The sequence below is a fragment of the Meleagris gallopavo genome, chromosome 5 (assembly GCF_000146605.3).
Source record: "Meleagris gallopavo isolate NT-WF06-2002-E0010 breed Aviagen turkey brand Nicholas breeding stock chromosome 5, Turkey_5.1, whole genome shotgun sequence".
NCBI classification, from domain to species: domain Eukaryota; kingdom Metazoa; phylum Chordata; class Aves; order Galliformes; family Phasianidae; genus Meleagris; species Meleagris gallopavo.
The window spans coordinates 38,337,214-38,355,329 of NC_015015.2; the positions used below are offsets into that span (position 1 = coordinate 38,337,214).

Sequence of the window (18,116 nt, forward strand, 5' to 3'; positions counted from 1 at the left end):
TCTCCGTCGCCCCCGTGAAGGGCTCCTGAGCGGGAACGGCGAACACGCTGCTCTCTCTGAGCGCCCAGCTCACCCAGTCCTGCAGACAGCGTTAAGGAAGGCGTTAAGGAAGGAGCAGGCAGGGCTTTTCTCTTTAAAGTCTTTATTATGCAGAACATAGAATATAGTTGAATGAATTCTTTTTTCCAAGCAGTTTTTTTTTCTCCAGTTTTCTTTTAAAACATGCATTGTTACCTTTTTAAAGTCAATGTACCATCCATTTATCCTTTCCCTGTCCACACAGCATCCAACCTCAATGTTAATCCCCAGTGTAAAAAAAACTAGACATCTGGCATAAAATATCTGGGGGGGAGCCCATTTAAAAATTTTATCTAAAATGTCTTATCTACAAAAGAATCCGATAGATATGTACATTATAGCAACACAGAGGCATAGGAACACAGTGCAATTCAGGATTAAGTGCCGTGACTCGCTAATGCTGCCCAGGGCTCGTGGAAACGTGGGCCACCATTGGCTTCGGGCTGATGGCCCAGAGCCTCAGGCTCCAGTGCTGCTCAGCTCTCGCTGTTCTGACAGCGGAAGGCTGTGGCTGTAGTTAGATCCGTACACCGTTAGGGGGTAGCAGAAACGCTGTCTGGACAGCATGAGGTTTGGCAAATAAAAATAAAAACCAGCTGTTCTGGTGCACATTTTACATCACCGAGGGTATTTCTGGAACTACACCAACCTGTAACATACTCAGGTGAGACCCAGTCACCTCCTACTGAAATCGTTGCTAGCTGCCACTGCTGCTGACATCCCCAACCCTCTCAGTTATCCTCACGCTCGCAGCGGCCCAGACTCAGTCACCAATGTTTGCTACGTAGGAACATTAGTGCAGAGCTGCACTGTTTTTGGCCTTAAATGTGCACCTCCCTGTTCCTTAACAGCTGCTGCCTAGGCTCAGAAAGCAGAGCTGGACCTTTCCCCTCACAAGGAAACAGGAGCACATACTGCTTAGCTAAGAGCACAGAGTATTCTTACACACATTAAAATCCACTGCATCTTCCAAGGTCAGTTTTAATTTTAATTCTTCATACCAAGAGTCACAGTTTAAGGCCTTCAACACACAGTCGTCAACTCCTACACCCGCCCCTTCTGGGGATGTAAACAGTGTCTGCACCAAACACCTCTCCTCTATCACGGATAAAGCACAGCACAGCACTCACAGAAACACTGCTGCGCTCTAAATTCACAACCCAACCCTTGAACAGACAACTTGTGAGACAGGGAATGCTTGCAGGAACACAAGCCATCACAATGACATATGAGGTTCTGGGTTTTGTTTTCTTCCTCTTAAAACCACCTTTGAGTGACACAGGCCATTTGACTGGTGCTTTCCCAACTAGTGGTCCAACACCAGGTGCAGCTCTGAATCCAGCAGTTCCCCTGCTGAGGGATGAGTATGAGGCATTCACTGACAGCTCAGTGCTTCACCACTATTAGAACAGATCACAACTACTTCTGAGCTCCAAACAGAAGCTGCAAGCCACACAAATCCCCGCGAGACTGGCTTTCACAGGTTGCATACTAACTGCAGCCATTTTCACTAAGCAATTTACTCAGTGCAGAGTAAATCTGCACAAGTTCCATTCTGTGATGAATTGAGGGAGCTCATGCACTCTAAATACAATGCTGCAAGATGTTCTCTCAGATGAAGCAGACAGCTCATGTGCGCAGCTTTTCTCTAGCCTCTCCTATGACCTGCCTGAATAGATAATATGGCTTCTGGTGAGAAGACAGGAATAAGTAAAGGATGCTTTGGAGATAAAGAAATAAATATTTGCACAGCAGAAGTATTTGATTACTTAGCATGGAAAAGTTATAGAGAAGTATCCCTTTGGGGCACTGAAGTTGCACTCCTACCTTAAGGATCCTTGTTCCAGTACTCATGAAAGATCCCTGTACACTGAGAATTACTGATGACCAACTACTCCCTTCTCCACCCCTGCTGTATCAGGAAGTCAGATTTCCTTCATCCACACAGCATAGGGCTGGATCACTGATTTCACTGGAACACTCCCCTTTCCTGTTCTATTTGAAGGTGCAGCAGGTTCCACTTCTACATTCTTTAAAGAGACAGCAAAAGAGGACAGATGATGTGATTCCTTCACTAAATGACTTCATCACCTTAAGATGCTTGGTTGGTTCACTCCTGAGATTTTGCCTAAAGCAGAAGCATACTACACCACCAAACCAAGAACCAGAATAGTTCTAAAGATGCTACTTCAAAGGGAAAAAAATACAGAAACTGAAAGAGTTAAATACACCGTATACACATATTATACATAAGTTCACATCTTGTGTAAAAAAACCAAAAGCAATTAAAAAAAAGCAGCCCTGAATATTTGGTTACAAACACACACAGATGAAAAAAACACCCTACTTTGTTTCCACTCTGCCAAAGAACTAAAACAAAAAAAGTTAGAAAAAACACAAATCAGGCTCCTCAAGACAAAAGTCTCTGATTTGCAAAGGCCAGATTTTAACAAGCACCAGATCTCACACTCTTCACTGATGCTGGGAAATAAGAGTCTCTATTTTCTTAAAAGAATATGATCAGCAGCTCCTGAACTCTTCATTCAGCTCAGCAGAGGCAAACTCTTTCTTGCTAAGTTCTTTAGAGAGGTATGGGGAAGGTAACTACTGTATATTTATGAATAAGTTTAGACAATATACAGTACAGGGCAAAATCCTTTGTTCAAGAGCAGCTTTCATTTTCCTTTGAATTTTGTCCCTCTTAAGAAATACCAGGAGTCATTTTCAATTAGAATGTCTCAAAGAAGTTGGCAGGGACTGGACTCTATTTCTCAAGTAGCTTTTCTTCCTTCGTGATCTCTCAAGATTGGTTTTCTCCCTTTGTCCTAACAGTAGAAATGAATGGAGACGGATTTCTAGTCAGTACATAAATATCATATCAGCAGTCCTCCCTATACACCACAGTGACAGTGTGCATGCTATAGGCTTACCTACCAGAAACCAGTAGTGGTCTGCTCCTTCACCTGCGGGAGCAGAGTGTTTCAATGGGTATGAAATGATTTTCCTGGCTTTCAAGCTTGATGAATTGTTTACACAAAAATGCTCTATGTTAGACATTCATTTTCAGGAGCAGTTTTATCAGGAACCAGAGTTCGGCAAAGCAGGTTCCCCTGAATAACTGCCTTCTGGCGATGTTAAGGTGGGAAATGTTGCTTTCCCAAAAGGACATGGCAATGAAATGTGACCAAGCAGTTTGCAAATGTTACTAATGGCCTGAATGATTTATGAAATGTCTTTGAAACCTGGAATTCAAAGTCCTATACAGACAGCGTAACACAGCAGAAAAATACTTCAAGGCTGAAGTTTAGCATGAACACCATCTCCTCAAACAAGTACAACTGGACAAGCACAACTGGAATTCCAACATGGTGACTTGTAATTTCAAAACACTGACATTTCCAGATGCATTACATAGGAGTTATTTGGATTATTGAGATTCATTCATTCAGCCATTTTCCTCCTGTCCAAAAATAAGTTGCCCTAAAACTGAATTTCAGGAACAAGATTAAGACTGGAGACTTATGTTATCTGCTATAACCCATCTCTAACTTAACACATCACAAGGTTCAAATTGGCTGACCACGCTGCAGATACAAGCATGCTGTACATCTCCGAAGGCTCAACAGCTCCCCACTGACCCATGGCCTATGTCTCTGAGTCAGCTGGTTTTGTCAGCTCAAGCTATTCCATTTTGTCAACAGTATCAGGAGTGGAGTCTGGAAGGGGGATTCCTGCACTAACCTCCTCTTGTTCCCTGCTACAAACGAGAAAGGAAAAGAATAATTCTTTGAGGTAAAGCTGCTTCGAGTCAGAAAGCAGGTCATCTGCTGGAATGTTAGAGCTTGTCCTGGGCAGAATGCAGGTGAGAAAGGTCAAATGTTAAAGTAAGCTCACGTAACTGCAGTTTACTCTGTATTTGAACAAATGAGATTACTTCATACTAGCAAGGCTGCACATGCAGGTTACAGAGTTCTTGGGCTGCACACACCCTGCTCCAGAAGGCCAGCAGATCAGCATTAGGGGAATGAAACAGAAATGGTTAATCCAAAAAGCAGTTTTAATTCTCATCTAATTAAATTTCTGAAATGCAACGGTAGAAGTCAAAACGGCGTTTCTAATTCTAGCTATATTAAAAAGATCTACAAAGATGTGAAGATATTGTATAAAAGAGAAGCCAATTCTGCTTTAATCAACAAAACGAATTTGCAGAACTGCTTGGTTCCAGTGACCAAAGAGCTCTTTCCCTGTTACTTGCAAGAATGAACATAAAGTAACTTATATAAACACATTACTTTGAACTGCAGTTTGCTTTAAGATGAAGAATTTGTTTAAAAACCTCTGCAAAGAACATCATGCTAACCCAAATTCAAATTATGCAATGTTAAAGCACTAGTTATTTTTGCAGATAATCTGTGTCTGGAAGGAGGAAGGAGTATGTTAAAAAGGAAAAATAAAACACACCAAGAACTATACTGCAACTGATCCTGGTCGTAACATTTTTGGTATCACTTAAACAATCCACTTTGCTCACTGAAAGAACTCAAGATGCAATGACTAAGTTATAGTCCATCTCCAAGGTGTGCTAAAGGAAAGGAGGCTATTCAAAACTTTGATCAGAGTAGGACAGCATGGAATTTGGAAAGAAAAGATTCTTAACAGCAATTGGCTCAGTGAACATTGATTTGACCCCACAGTAACAGAAATACAAAAAAATAACCATCTCAAACTAATTGCAATTGTGAAGACATTTGCTCTTCAAGGAAGGCCTACATAGACATGATATGCAGCTACCAATTGAGACTTTGTTGGCTAGCTGAAGCATTTTTGATACAAATCCAAGCTGTTCATACTCTCTGCATAAAAGCCTGGCACAACAAGAACATCCCATACATGACAAGAAACAGTGAATTAGTGTGGCAGAGGGTAGCAATCATTCTTTCACAGATCTGTATGAGATAAGTAGTTCTAATCCACTGTATAAGTCTGCTTATTCAGAGGTTCTAGACTTAACAAGCAGCAGGACACTTGCTATAGTTTACTTAATTCCAAGAACATCTTTCCAGAACCTAGCAGCTACTAGATATGCTTGTTTGTGGCTTCATACTAGTTCTAAAGCAAAGACAAAGTAACGTGAAGATGAGAAACCAAGAAGGCAATACACATTAAGACCACTTTAAAAAAAACAAAAAAAACCCACAGAAGTATGTCACACAAAAAACAAATCATCCCCATTTTAAAATTCACTAACAACAATAAAATCTCTCCATCACTTACCCTATATGAAGAGGACAATTATTGTCAAACCCGGGAGGCAATCTGGTATCCGTACTGGGAAGGAAAAGTAGTTAGAGTCCCAGAAGTCTTACTGCCTGAGACTTGTAAAACTAAATATTGTTTGGGAACAATGGTCCTGTCAGTGACGTGTCAGCAACACATTTATTTTAAAAAAAGCTATATTCAAGTTTTAAGCAAGTAACGGCAAAATAAAAGAGCTTTGGTTGATTATCAATCTTGTTAAATATGTCAAAGTTAGCAATCAACAGTTTCTCTAGGAAGTCTCCAATCAACAGACAGGTCAGCTTACCCCTTACAAGTTCAGACATGTAGCAGTGACACTGGAAATGCTGTCATGCCAGCATCACACATGCTCACAACACCTCAGCCAGCATCTGGGAGGCTATTGGTGCATACAAAAACTGAGCTCATCAGCCACAGCCAACGTGGATTGCTGTGAACTTATTGAGACAAATAAATATAAAAAGCAACATGAAGAAATAAAGCCAAGCACCTCTAGGGCCAGACCCTGAAGACACATGAATCAAAGCTTTTTTTTTTTTTTCCCCTTCCTTCTCCTCTCTCTATTTACAAAATGCCATTTAGAGTTGATGGTGGCCACTTCAGTATTGTGAGGAAATGTCTTTTACACTAAGCAGTCAGAAGTGTGTTGTTCACAGACTGTGGCCTGCATGCCACAGAGTGTCCCACGGGGTATGTCCCTCCCACCAAGGCATATGGAGGGAGCTCAGTCTTCTGTTTCTTCATATGTAGTCTCATCAAATGGCCGGTCCAAGAGAGGTACCAAACGGTGACGGGAATATTTAAGTTGCAAAAGGTCCCCAACTTCATTGATTTCTTTTAAAGCCTGAGAAAGAGACCACAGTGTATCAGCAGGGGAAACAGATGCAAGAAAGCTATCAGCACATCTTCCTTTTCGCATGCCCATAGGCCAAGTGGAAATTCACCAGACTAGAATGATGTAGCTTCAAGTATGCACAACTTCTTTGTGTTTTAATATTTTTAATATTCCAGACCATGTAAGTGGCACAAGTAATTTCACCAACAGTGACTCCGAACATACCTGACTATTCCAACTCCAAAGCACAAATATAGCAGCTAGCAATTCTACTTAAATTTTCATTGTCAGCCTGATTAAAGCCATGCCTGTCTATACAAGGAACAATTGAGAAAAGCATTCCTCCCTTTCTAGGGAGGTTAATACAGCTGAAACAGGAAAACACACTTGGAGGTTTGATCACTCTTTTTCTATTGTTCAGTATGAAAATACTGTATGTGTTGGCATACTATCTACTACTAAAATACAGATAATTTTTATATTAGAAGACAGTGAAAAGTAGCATATTTTATGCTAGCAGCTTTTCTTGGTTTATTTTAAAATATCTGTATTTGATTAGAATTAGTTGCCTATGTACAACTAGAGATGAGCTAAGTATTGTATGGGATATTTTTTTTGCCAAGGAATGAAAAGCCATTCTGATTAGGATCCCAAGTGTTCTTTTCCACTTGGAAAGAAGCTTTCTCTAACTGTAGCCGTAGAGGGACACCTAGCCAACTGGTGGCCAAGAGCACTGCTAATGAGCATGCAAAACCTTTCACTATATGACCTGAATGCTAATCATATGAAGTTCTGCCGAAGTCAAGCACTTGCTAGCATAAGAAATGAGGAAAGTCTCTACTCAGATAATCACAGAATCACAGAATGGCCAGGGTTGGAAGGGACCTCAAGGATCATGAATCTTCAATCCCCCTGCCACATGCAGGGCCACCAACCTCCCCATTTAATACTAGACCAGGCTGCCCAGGGCCCCATCCAATCTGACCTTGAACACCTCCAGGGATGTGGCATCCACAACCTCTCTGGGCAGCCTGTTCCAGCACCTCACCACTCTCTCTGTAAAGAAGTTCCCCATGACACCCAACCTAAACCTTCCCTTCCTCAACTTCAAACCATTTCCCCTTGCCCTGCTGTTATCTACCCTTTCAAAGAGTTGACTCCCCTCTATAATGATGCAATCTCTTTGATAAGACACTGGCTCACAGTAGAATTTGTTAGAAGTCAGACGTTAAGCTTCTATTTCTCTGGAGACCATCCCTGGAACAAGGTGGTAAAAATAAGTCAACTGCTGAAGATAAACGTGCAACTGTATGTCATGCTAATTATCTATCTTATCCATGGTGAGTGACAAAGACATGAGCAGAAGATGACTTCCAACTTAAGTGAGATTTCTGAACTCCCAAGGTTGGCATTCTGCACTCCCTTACATTTTAGATTTGTTCAGATAGGTACGTTCAGCATTCTTTCAGAATGCCAATAATTCAACAACAACACTCCACTTTTAACATGTTCTGGGTCAAATGCCTGTCTCTTGAGAATAGCTGGCAGATGGATGTTAATATCCCTACATGCTTTTCCTTCCTGGATGAATAGTCCAAGTTCTTATTTCTTTAAACAATGGCCCCTCATGCTTGTTGTATCTGGCAGCAAGAACCTCTCCATTCTAAAATCTGGGGGAATGACAAGACCAGAAGTTAGACCTCAATAAAAACAAAACCAAACAAGAGCGTGGGCACAGTTTGCCAGAGCTTAAAGTAAAGACCCCATATGGAAACAATTTAAGGTTAATTTCTGTTGAAAGAGTCTGTTAACTGTTACTCTTGAATGCAGATTTAGGATTTTATTAATTTAAAACAAAAAAGGACCATGTGACTAATGAAGACTACAAAGGAAATGGCATTGGTGAACTCTGATTTCAAGAGTGTAATATATATTTTTCATCACTAAAAAGAAAGCACCAACCCACAGGGATGCAGGTTATGAGGGACCTCACTCTGATCCTGAGCCAAATATTTTCAGGCAAGAAAGTTTTATTTACATAAAATGGTTAAAATTGTAACTGAGAACTGTTCCCCATCACATGGTTTTATTTAATAAGAACAAGGAAGCATTACAAATATCAAGTATACAAGTATATATCTTATACAAGTATAAGATAAACTTCTCCTCCCCTTGCTCTGTACTCAGATTAATTTTGTTTACAAAAAATGCCACAATAACAGCATTAGTATCCATGCACACATGGATGGGCTACCAAGTTCTCTGTACCACTGACTTGTGGAAACTGTGCCAGCTTTCTCCACTTCTACTCACTTCATTTATTTTCTTCTTGGATATCGTTGCCACAGTTCAGCAGAGGGAACACATCTGACCATGGTCTTAATTACTAGCTGCCTGGAGCTGATTCTGTTTCACTGTGTCAGCAGAAAAGCAGAACACAGTCACTGACACAAAGACTTGCTACTTCTTAACTCCACTTGCCAGTGTTCTGGGTTCAGGGCATGCAGTCACTTTAAACTTGGAAGCAGTTCATGCCAACTTGGAACAAAGCCTTCACACACCAAGCTAAAAATCAAGATTTCTTCATTCACTTCAAAATTCATACATTTTGTCCTGAATTAATTTTTGTAGGCAGACAAACCCTAATATATTAAACAAGCATTTTCCTTGGTTTGAAGCATTTAGCACCTAGATGTATACTCTAGAACTGAGTCCCCAGAGCTAAACGCACAAAACTTTCTGGAAAGCTAGAAGACATGTAAGTAGACTGATAAGAAAAGAGCACTTTTTTAAGCAGAGTAATCAAAATTGCAGATTGGATTTAAAAGAGAGCAAGTATACTGCTTATAAATACCCTGTGAAACCAGCCTGCTATGGTAAAGACTCCAGTTAGTCACGAGAAGACAGACTAGCAGACAGCAAGATGCTGTGATTGCTCAGATAGCATCAGCACATCAAATTTGCGCAGTTTAAGTTGCAGCTCACTTTGCAGGAATACGATTTCAGACTTACATTTTCTTTTTTTCCCCTCCTCCCACCTTCTTCCCATTCATTCTCCTGTGTCTAACAAATGCTCTTCCATTTGTTTCAATGCGCTCATTTCTATTGCTATGCTCCAAGTAATTTAAGTCTAGTATTACTGATTTTACAATGGAGAAAAGGAGGAGAAGGAGAGAGCTCTCAAAAAATACATTTCAGAATTATTTAGAACAGAAACAATTTACTTAGCATAATTACAGGAAAAGTAACAGGATAAGTAGCTGGGAAGGAACCCCTTTAACAGCTGATTGCTGGAGTGTCAAGGTGGAATTCTTCAGGTCTTAACGGGCAGAAATAGTTTGAAAGCAACAAGTACAGCACCGCAGATATAAAGCAAGTTGTTCTACTGGTACAGAGCTGCAGCTGATATACATACCAAACTCTACATGCTACTGCCTTATTACTCTTCCTAGCAAATCTAAAATCAAGAAGGGCCATTTTTTGCTACTGATGTAGAAATCGTGTGGCAGCTAAGGATTAAAGGCTTAAAACTACTTTTTTTTTGTTGATATGCTGGTAAGGGTTTGCTTAAACTACAACTCCTATTTGCTGTTCACATTATAAAGCATCTCCACCTGATCATACCTGAACACTAGACACAATTTCTCCTTCATAATTCTACAATAACTATTCCCAACCACCTTCTTGTCCGTAAGAGGTTTGAAAATAGTTTTTTTTTCTTCTTCATCCTCCTAAGGGTCAAGGTGAGGCTGTCCAGCCTGCAGTTCCTCTGATCATATTCTTGTATTTCCTCAAGCACCACTTCCAGTCAACCACGATCCTTCACAGAGCTAATTGAGAATGTCACTATGCTCCCATTTAACAAAAGAAAAAACAGTGTCTCGAGGGAACAAGACCATCTCTCTTGCATATCTGAAATGGGAAAAAGTCCCTGAAATTTACTGAAGATGGCCGTTCTGATTTGTTGGAGATGGCGTCCACTCTACTACAGAGAACTCTGAACATTAGGCTTAATTAATTTGTATACCCAACACTGAACCATTCTTTAAAAACAAACAAAAAACACACAACACAAAAGAATCCACAAAAACTAGAATTGTTATCTCTGTTTATATCTCTGTTTACAGAAGACACGAGCAAGACAGAGACAAGATGAGACACTTACCGTATCAAGCATCTCTTTGGTATGAGCTGCAGACAAACAGAATCTGGCTCTGGACTCGATGATGGGAGTTGCAGGGAAGCCCACAACCACAACACCAATGTTCCGCTTTAACATCTCACGCCCGAACGCACTGCCAAAAAAAAAAAAAAAAATATCAAGGAAAATTGGTCAGAATGATACCTGTAGAGACAGAGCAGTGACAGCACAAAGGTCTTAGTATGTTTACCTATACACGCCTTTGTTAAACAAGCCTGTAACACCACAAGTTGGAGCTTCCAGTTCTTTCTCATGGAGGTAGAACATCTAATTACAAAGGCTCTCTTTAGTTCAATCCCAAAGTGGTCTTCCTCAAAAGCTTTCACTGTATTAAGCTTTAACAAAGCTGAAAGATTATATGTGGCAGAGGCTGGTCTTTTGGCAGGCTCTTTCTAAATGGATTTGTAACCTAAGCTTGCAAATCCTTCTGATAGGAAACAGGAACTAAGGCTCAGAAGTTTGGCTATATGAGGAATGCCCCCTGCTGCAATATCCCAAAGCAAATGCTTCTGCTATTTCAAAATTGTTTGTTTCTACCAATTAAATTCAATTGAGGCACATTATAGAGCCACAGGATGCACCGCTTTTTGAAGTGCTTATCATGGGAACACTCAAATTGCAAAAAAAGCCAACAAAAAATCATCTAATCTGATGCCAAATATTTTTAAGAAAGATGCAAAAACCTCTATATGTGAATAAGAACAAGCTTTGCCACTACATGCCATGTTTCAAAACAAAAACAGTCTTTCTTTACATTTAGAAAAGTCTTAATATTCTTGTAGCACGATAACTTTAAAGCAGATGGACAAAAAAAATCTGTTAAGCCTACCCAATTTTTGCTGGCATGTACAGCATCAGAGGCACAACAGGGGAATCTTCATTTCCATAGATGATAAAGCCCATCTCTTTCAGTCGTCTCCTGAAATACCTTGTGTTCTCTGCTAGCTGCTGCACACACTCTCTCCCTAGAAAAGAAATGAAGATTAGACAATAGAAACAACATTCATAAACCACATCTGTAACTGCAGCACAAGATTTCTTCTCACTTAGGTACAGACTACAAATGCACAACTTGTGCTTACAGAAGTGTTAAAATTAAACGCAAACTAGAATTCAGTTTCTTCTTTCTCTTTTAAGCAAGATTAATTGCTCATTTTCTGATAAGGCTGTTGCTGAATGGAGAAGAACAAGCATAATTGTCAAATCCACCCCCCTAATTTTTCCATACCTGAATTGTATCAAGAGATACAAAGCTGGCAAAACAGTACAGTAAGCTGGTTTTAAACAAGCTGCAAAGTTTGCTCAAAATTCACTGATACCTGCATGTTAAAGAATGGTTTGCTTATAGTTTGAATAGATAGTGAATATTAATCAGCTGGGGCTTCTCACCATATATTTTCCAGCTTATCTGTATTGACAGAATTACCACATTCCTCTTAGTCTGCATGCTGAAGTGATCGAGCGGCTGCTCCATAACCTTTTTCACTGAAAGCAAGCTGGGCTTAAATTAAACAGATTACCTCTGATAATCCAGCTCATTATGCACAAGCAGCAGCAGCCAATTTATCATGTGATCAGCTAATTCTGAATTGATTTTTTTGGACATTTGGCAAAATTTGTACACAGGACATTAGACTGCTAGTAAAATTCAAATATTCCAGATACTCAGATATGCATGGAACAACCTATTTATCAGCTAAATTCTAACCCAGCACAGTGTATTACTTTTCTGTATTGCCCAGGAAAAGATGCACACCGTTTTTCCTAAGCAGTTGACAATAATACATTTCAGATTAGCTACTATTCTAATGTGCTTAAGAGATTAAACACTATGCCACTGGCAAGACAATGATAGGTAACATTTATAATTGCTCGTCTCAGGTCCACACGGCATATTTTTTAGATAATTGATCATCCAGACATCACCTTCACCAAATGAGTAATTCATATACTTAAACGCTAAATTTTAAAAGCAGTGCTGATGTTACCACAGTGAAGTTGGCTGCTAGATATTAATAGCCCCCCTTTAAAGCTGTAGATAACATAAGGTGATTACCAAAACGAATGCCAAGCCTCTAAGAAACATTCACGCCCACACAGCTATGCTCCAAGCCAGAACAAATGTAGTTTCAAGAACCTATACAGTTTTTGTAGCCAAGAGTATCAGACATTCCACCCACCACCACGCAATCAAAGGCAAAACCCCATCAAAGAAGTGTAACAAAAAGGAATGAAACCTGTTAAGTTTGCAAAACTTGGTCTGTTATTTGTGGGCAGGAGCTGGTACTTTTAATTGTACTTGCCATTTAAAACTTCCCTTCTCCTCCACTAACAGCTTGCTTTCTTAATCTTTTATCCCCTAGAGTTTCTAGAGAAGCTTAATTTTTCTTCCCTTCTTTACCCCAAACCAGCAAGACTTCATTAAAATGCATCTTGTGTTCATGAAACTTACTTTGTAACTGGCTCACATTAGATCAGATCCTCTAGCTGAGATTCAGCTTCTTCCCATGTTTTCAAACTAATGACTTGGTTATTCAGATTACCCCAGCCTGCAATGTTTTGTTGTATTTGTTAAACCTCACAAAACCCTAAAACAAAAAAATCCACAAACAAAGAATCAAACTAGGCCTAGTCCAGAAGACAAGAGATAGTGGGCTAAATGGCATTACTTGCATTTCTAACGTTCAGGCAAACAACAAAACCACAAATGGCTAAGGACAGCTTAGAAGAGCAACCTACATACAAGGAAAAAAAAAAAAATGCTATCATGGTATCTCCTGAGAAAGCTGCATCTGCTTGTCCCTGTATAGAAATGCACAACTTTTGACAACATTTCATGTCAGTAATTCTATCAAAATAAACGTGAAATTTCACAGCTTCAGGAGCACTGAGATAACATACACTGCTGGCTGTAACTGCTGTGATCTGCCCCTCTTCTACAGCCAAGAGTGCAGATTCTCCCATACCACACAGCACGGAGTTTACAGTACACCTAAGCAGGAGATGAAACTTCCTCACCTTCACAGCTTTCCAAATTGCCAGGAACCTTCCAGGCTGAAGGTGAAAAAGCAACCTTAATTTGTAGTTGGCAACCACTTCACAGTCTTCCATAAACACTTTCTCATAAAATGAGTTAATGATTCTAGATTTGTCCTTACAGATTGAAGAGTGCTTTCAGATATGAGTTTCATGCACAGCTCTCTACAGTGACATAAGCATCTACTAAAGCAACAGATAGATTTGGAAGACAGCTGCATTCTTCAAAGGCTTGTGGCCTGAGAAGCTTGTCAGCTTTTACTCTGCACCAGAGCTGTCAGTTTAATTAAGTGATTCTCTCTCTAAAAACTTGTTGCCACAACCACAATAAAATTACTGAGATCATAAAAGCATATCCAGTGGTGACTTCTCAGTACCAACCATGCATCACTACCACTGAGAAAGAATGGCAGTTGTGGTGAATGAAATCAAGCACGCAGATAGCATGAACAAGAACCTGGCAGAGGTTCCTCTAGCTTCCCTTCTTCCTGCATCGTATGCAGCTCTTCTCCTCTGCAGATCATCAAGCTTTGTTTTCTACACCAATATAAAGTTCTGCACTTGAAGTCTTTTACAGTGAGGGTGGTGAGGCACTGGAACAGGTTGCCCAGAGATGTAGTTGATGCCCTGAGCCACTAAAAGCTTTCAAGACGAGGCTGGACCAGGCCATGTGCAATCTGATCTAGTTGTGCACATCCCTGCTCACTGCAGGGGAGCTGAACTAGATAACCTTTAAAAGTTCCTTCCAACTCTAAGGATTCTATGATTCTAAGAGGGATATCAAGTATTATTTTGAGTACAGTTTATAGTATAAAGCAAAAAGCATATACCCAGCCTTAATCTTTGTTAATATGCGCTGGGATTCAGCCCCACGGGTGTAGCAGGCTGTTACCTGCTTCTACAGTCTTTCCCATCTGCTCCATGAGCACAAAGCTGAAGCACGCATTGCTTGGAGACAGCAGTGACCAGGTACCACTGTTGCTAATTCCACACCTACCCAGGCATTCAGACACATCTTCAAAAATCCCTTCCCAGCCCAGATGTTTTCTGAAGCTCAGAGTTCTGTCCACATCTACTCATCTGAAGGTCTAGAAAGACTGCCAGGCCTGCAACACTCCTCCAGCAGCTAGCTTTCCTGGCAGTGTACAGCTTCATTTTAAGATCACTCAGAGAAGGCCTACTCAGACACCACCCTTGCCAATTGTTCTTGCACAGGAGTTGTGCAACAGTTCTGGTAACATCCTTTAATCTAAGAAAGTGGAATGTGATGACCTTCAGGGGAAGGAAGAAAGAGAGGATTACTGGAATTGAATTCTTCAGAAGGCTGGAAAACTAGAATCCCTTATCACAGCAACTGATCTCAAGTCCCTTATGGGCCCTGTAAATAGCTTAAACTAACTACTGACAGACCTATGTTGGAATTAGAACTATTAGCTAATAACTTGTCCTTTGCTTTTGTACCCTTTTACAAGTTTATTGCAGTTCTAATAAGATTGCTCTTGCAATTTAGTAAAACACATATAGCAGTCAGGACATCATTTAACCTAAACCCTACATCTACCCCCCTAAAGAAATTGCTACCATGGAATTAAAGGTCACATGCCATCAAAGGAGAAGAAACACACCCCCTTTACGGCCCTCAGCTCAGAGCTGTAGTTGTGTGGATTCAGCAGAGAAAGAAACAAGAACAGAGAAAAGAAATGCAATTACTACCTTTGCTCACATAACTAAAACAAGCTCAGCATTTACTGCTGACAAAGAAGAGGCATGTGCTTTTACTTGACACAACCGAATACCAGTTCACGATGGCATCAGTCACTTTAAACCTACTCTGCTCATTTTCATACCACACAGCTTGCTGTACACACAAAGTGCAGAATACCTGATAGATCTGCAGCTCCCCCCCGCCCAAGCATTATTAACCACGTGCAAACTCCCACAGCAGCAGGACTGAGAGTTACTAAAAGCTTCTCTAATGCCTTTGTGCTGCCCATAGCACTTGTAGTTCCTATCAACTCCACGCAGCCAAGAATGCCAGATGCATGCTTTTATATTTTTAAACTCCAAGCAAATTACTTGCCCATTCCATCAAGTGCAGAACCTCTGAAGCCTGATTTGACTGCAACAGGAGTGTTTTGTACCGCAGGCTGAGCCAATACACTAAGATGGATATCTACCATAACACTGGTGGAAAGTAAATCAGAATCTTTGCCAGAGGAGACTCCCACAGGTGAGAGGGATGATATATCACCATGGTGACTACCGCTGTTTTATGGATCACATATTTAAATAAACTTTAGCTACAGTGAGAACAATTTAAGAGATACTCAAGCAAATATTTCTTCAAGAATTTTGAAGCAGAAGTTGATGCATACCTTAGTTATCTGTAGTATAAAAAATAACAACAACAACAAAAAAAATGCACATTCCAGCACACCAAATCTAAACTTGCAGTGAGTTGGTTAAATACAAATAGTGACAATCATTTAGCCACGTTGCTCTTTAAACCACAGAAGCTTATGCTTAAACAGAATGTCCAAACACTGCGAATATTCTTGGACAATTCTTTATTTAGTGAAAAAGCAGATTAATAAAAACTATTCAAGAATTCTTACTTGGGCAGACTGAATATATTAAAAAAAAAAAAAAAAGACGGATCCCTTTTGTATCTGAGTAACTTCTCAACTCCAAACTAAAAATAGTTTCTACAAAGAACAAAGATGACCTAGAATTTGTAGTAAAAACCCCACTACAAATATCTAATATTTATAATACTCCTGTTATCTATTAAGGCTAACGAATAAGTTAACATAGATGGTATTGGACTCAAGGGAAGATTTAGTTCAACTAGGACTGTTTGTTTTCTGCTTTTCTTATGATCTCAAAGCAGTAATTGGAAAACAGTCACAAATCTGTCCTTCCAAACAATGCAACACTTCAACAGTGGGGCTTCATGAGAAATAAAAGACATGCTGCACTGTACACAAATTGTCCACTGCACTCCTAGAGGAGGAAACCAACTTCAGGGAGGGGTGAGTGGCACTCTGTCCCTCCAACAACCAAAAACAAACAGTACCAACAAAACAAACAAAAGACCCACTCCACAAGCAGGATTTTATCTGCTTGTTGCACTAGGGATAGCTATCACCTGGATCTGAAACAAAAATGTGTGAAACAGTAGCAAAGGAAGTTAAATGCTAAAGTTTTCAATTAATTTTTGTATAGAGGCTTCAAAGCAACACAGCAAGACACACCTATAAAATAGTTCCTGAGCAGTGAAACTTATCAGTATGCTAAAGTTCCAGTACAATTCTAATTGATCAAGAGATATCAGTCAATGGAAAACATATCACATCACACAGCTATAATGAAATTACTATATACTTGTTCATTAACTAATTTTATAACTGCTCAACACACCTTTAATCTTGCATTCTTAATTCAACATATACTTTGTTGCCAACATGAACAACAAAGTTAAGCTGAGCAATTTCATATCTCAATCTTCCATACCACGTGAAGGCTAAAACCTTCGGTTTTAATGATTAAATGAAAGACCTAGGAAAAAAAAAAAGACACAAAACTCTGGATATGAATAGATTGCTGTTCAGTAATGCAGAATTATTCCACTCTAAACAGACATCTGTTGCTCAAAGTACTCCGTCTCACTGAAACAGCTGAGGCTGTAATAAAATGGAACATCCTCAATCCCACTTTTTATATGTGACAAATACTAGTAAGTATTTGTAAGAATTCTCTGAGACCCTGCAATGATACTTCTTAATAACAGCACAATACCTCTGATAAGAAACAGCATGCATCTAGTAAGTAGATTTTGAAGATTGGCTGCAGCACATTAAGTACGTATTTTAAGTTACCAGAGCTAAGTAAAGATCAGGGCATGTTAATCTTAGCACGAGATGGAAACTCTCCATTAATTTTTTGCAGATGAGATCTCTAATGCAATTTGTTTCATACTTTTCAGGTGTATCCCACCTTACAAACTCTTGATAGTGCAGAGGCATGGAAGGTGAGAACCCTTAAACCATCTACTGAGAGATGTACCATCCCTCATTTGTGGCAGAATCATTTCTCTTAGTATGGCTTATTTCAGTCAAGGAAGGAGTTGATCCCAGAGTAAGTTTCTCTGAGAAAAACCCCATAATCACAGAATTGTAGGGGCTGGAAAGGACCTCCAAGGATCACTAAGTCCAACCCCCCCCCCCTGCAAAGCAGGCTCTCCACAGCAGGCTGCACAGGTAGGCATCCAGGTGGGTCTTGAATTCATCTCCAGAGAAGGAGAATCCACAACCTCCCTGGGCAGCCTGTTCCAGTACTCCGTCACCCTTTACTGTGAAGAAGTTCCTTCACATATCAGTGATCAGGTTTATGGCCATTTCCCCTTGTCCTGTCCCCATAGACCACTGAAAAAAGGTTGGAAATATGGAAAAATACCACAGCAATACTTTTGTAAGAATGACCTCCACAGAAACAGTTTGCTAGGATGTCTAGCAAATAGGACTACCTGGGCAGGTCTCTTGCTTCTCCTATCCTGATGGCCATGATCTATCTAGAGAATTTATTAAACAATTTTCCTCTCCCGTATTAATGCCTTCTCATGACTAAAATTAATTTTCTTATTTCTTAGGAAAAAGTTCTCAGTCAAAT

General features: G+C 40.0%; 1 protein-coding gene across 1 annotated transcript in view; it reads right to left on the reverse strand.

Annotated features, from left to right (window-relative positions):
- Positions 1 to 125: 125 nt before the first annotated feature.
- SPTLC2 (serine palmitoyltransferase long chain base subunit 2) overlaps positions 126 to 18,116 on the reverse strand; it is a 54,046-nt gene continuing 36,055 nt past the window's right edge. The window contains exons 9-11 of the mRNA XM_010711777.2: positions 11,242 to 11,377; positions 10,377 to 10,506; positions 126 to 6,220 (exon numbers count right to left, since the gene is read on the reverse strand). Of these exons, the coding sequence (XP_010710079.1) occupies positions 6,101 to 6,220; positions 10,377 to 10,506; positions 11,242 to 11,377 (386 nt within the window). The 3' untranslated portion in view covers positions 126 to 6,100. The remainder of the gene's footprint in view (positions 6,221 to 10,376; positions 10,507 to 11,241; positions 11,378 to 18,116) is intronic.